Source organism: Geospiza fortis, unplaced genomic scaffold (assembly GCF_000277835.1).
Source record: "Geospiza fortis unplaced genomic scaffold, GeoFor_1.0 scaffold55, whole genome shotgun sequence".
NCBI classification, from domain to species: Eukaryota; Metazoa; Chordata; class Aves; order Passeriformes; family Thraupidae; genus Geospiza; species Geospiza fortis.
In genome coordinates, this window is record NW_005054308.1 from 12,166,192 (window position 1) to 12,167,062 (window position 871).

At 59.0% G+C, this 871-nt stretch overlaps 1 protein-coding gene across 1 annotated transcript in view; it reads left to right on the top strand.

The window, feature by feature from the left end:
- Positions 1-871, top strand: part of SH3RF2 (SH3 domain containing ring finger 2) — a 22,952-nt gene that overhangs the window by 13,069 nt on the left and 9,012 nt on the right. Inside the window, exon 3 of the mRNA XM_031055233.1 lies at positions 1-128. This exon is cut by the window's left edge and continues 220 nt beyond it. Coding sequence (XP_030911093.1) covers positions 1-128 — 128 coding nt within the window. The remainder of the gene's footprint in view (positions 129-871) is intronic.

Here is an 871-nt window from a genome sequence, read left to right on the forward strand (position 1 = left end):
ACCGCATGGTGCACGCCGAGCGGCCCGCGCTGCACATCAGCCCCCCCGTGCTCATCAGCTCCCGCAACCCCAGCGTGCCCACCCAGAGCTGCGAGAGCGCCGAGCTGCCCGGCGGCACCCCGCTCCAGGTGAGCGGCACAGCCCAGCCCGGGCTGAGCCTGAGCACAGGCAGCCTGGGGCTGAGCTGCGCACCCAGGCTGACCCTCGGGAATTCAGCCACTCCAGCCTCATTCCTTCCTCCCACTCTCACTGAAGATCTAAGCACAGAACCTTCACAGATATCTGATATGGGAGACAAAGGGGGTTTCACATTTATATGACATCTTTCATAGTGAAGGTTGCTCCCAGCATGTTTAGAGCAGTCACCCGGCCCCTGGCAGTCTGTGTCCAGGCAGGAACATCCAGCAAGCAGTTGAGAGAGCAGAGAGCTGGGATGTGATATCCTGGGTTACAGAGGGGAAATGAAACCCTACAGCAGTTCCATAATTCAACTGGAACTGTATCCCGTCTCACACCCCAAAAGGATCTCACCCAAAAGTCTCAGTAATGTGAACCACTGCCAAGAGCAGAAACGAGAGAGGGGACATGTTATGGTTTGGCCTTAGCAGAGTTGGAAATCTCTTGTTTCCAATCAGCACTGCTGCTCCCGGAAGTTTGCAGGGAACCTGTGCCGTTTCTGGGGCTGCACAGGATGCAGCTTTCCTTTTCCATCTCTGGGTCCGGGCTGCAATGACTGAGCTGCAACGCTGAGATCCCTTCCCAAGCCCAGGTGGGCGCTGCCAGGGTGGCTGGGAGCCGAGGGAGCAGGGGCTGCACCCCAGGACGGCCAGCAGCAGCTGGACAAGGCAGGGCACAGGGGCTGTGCCAGCTG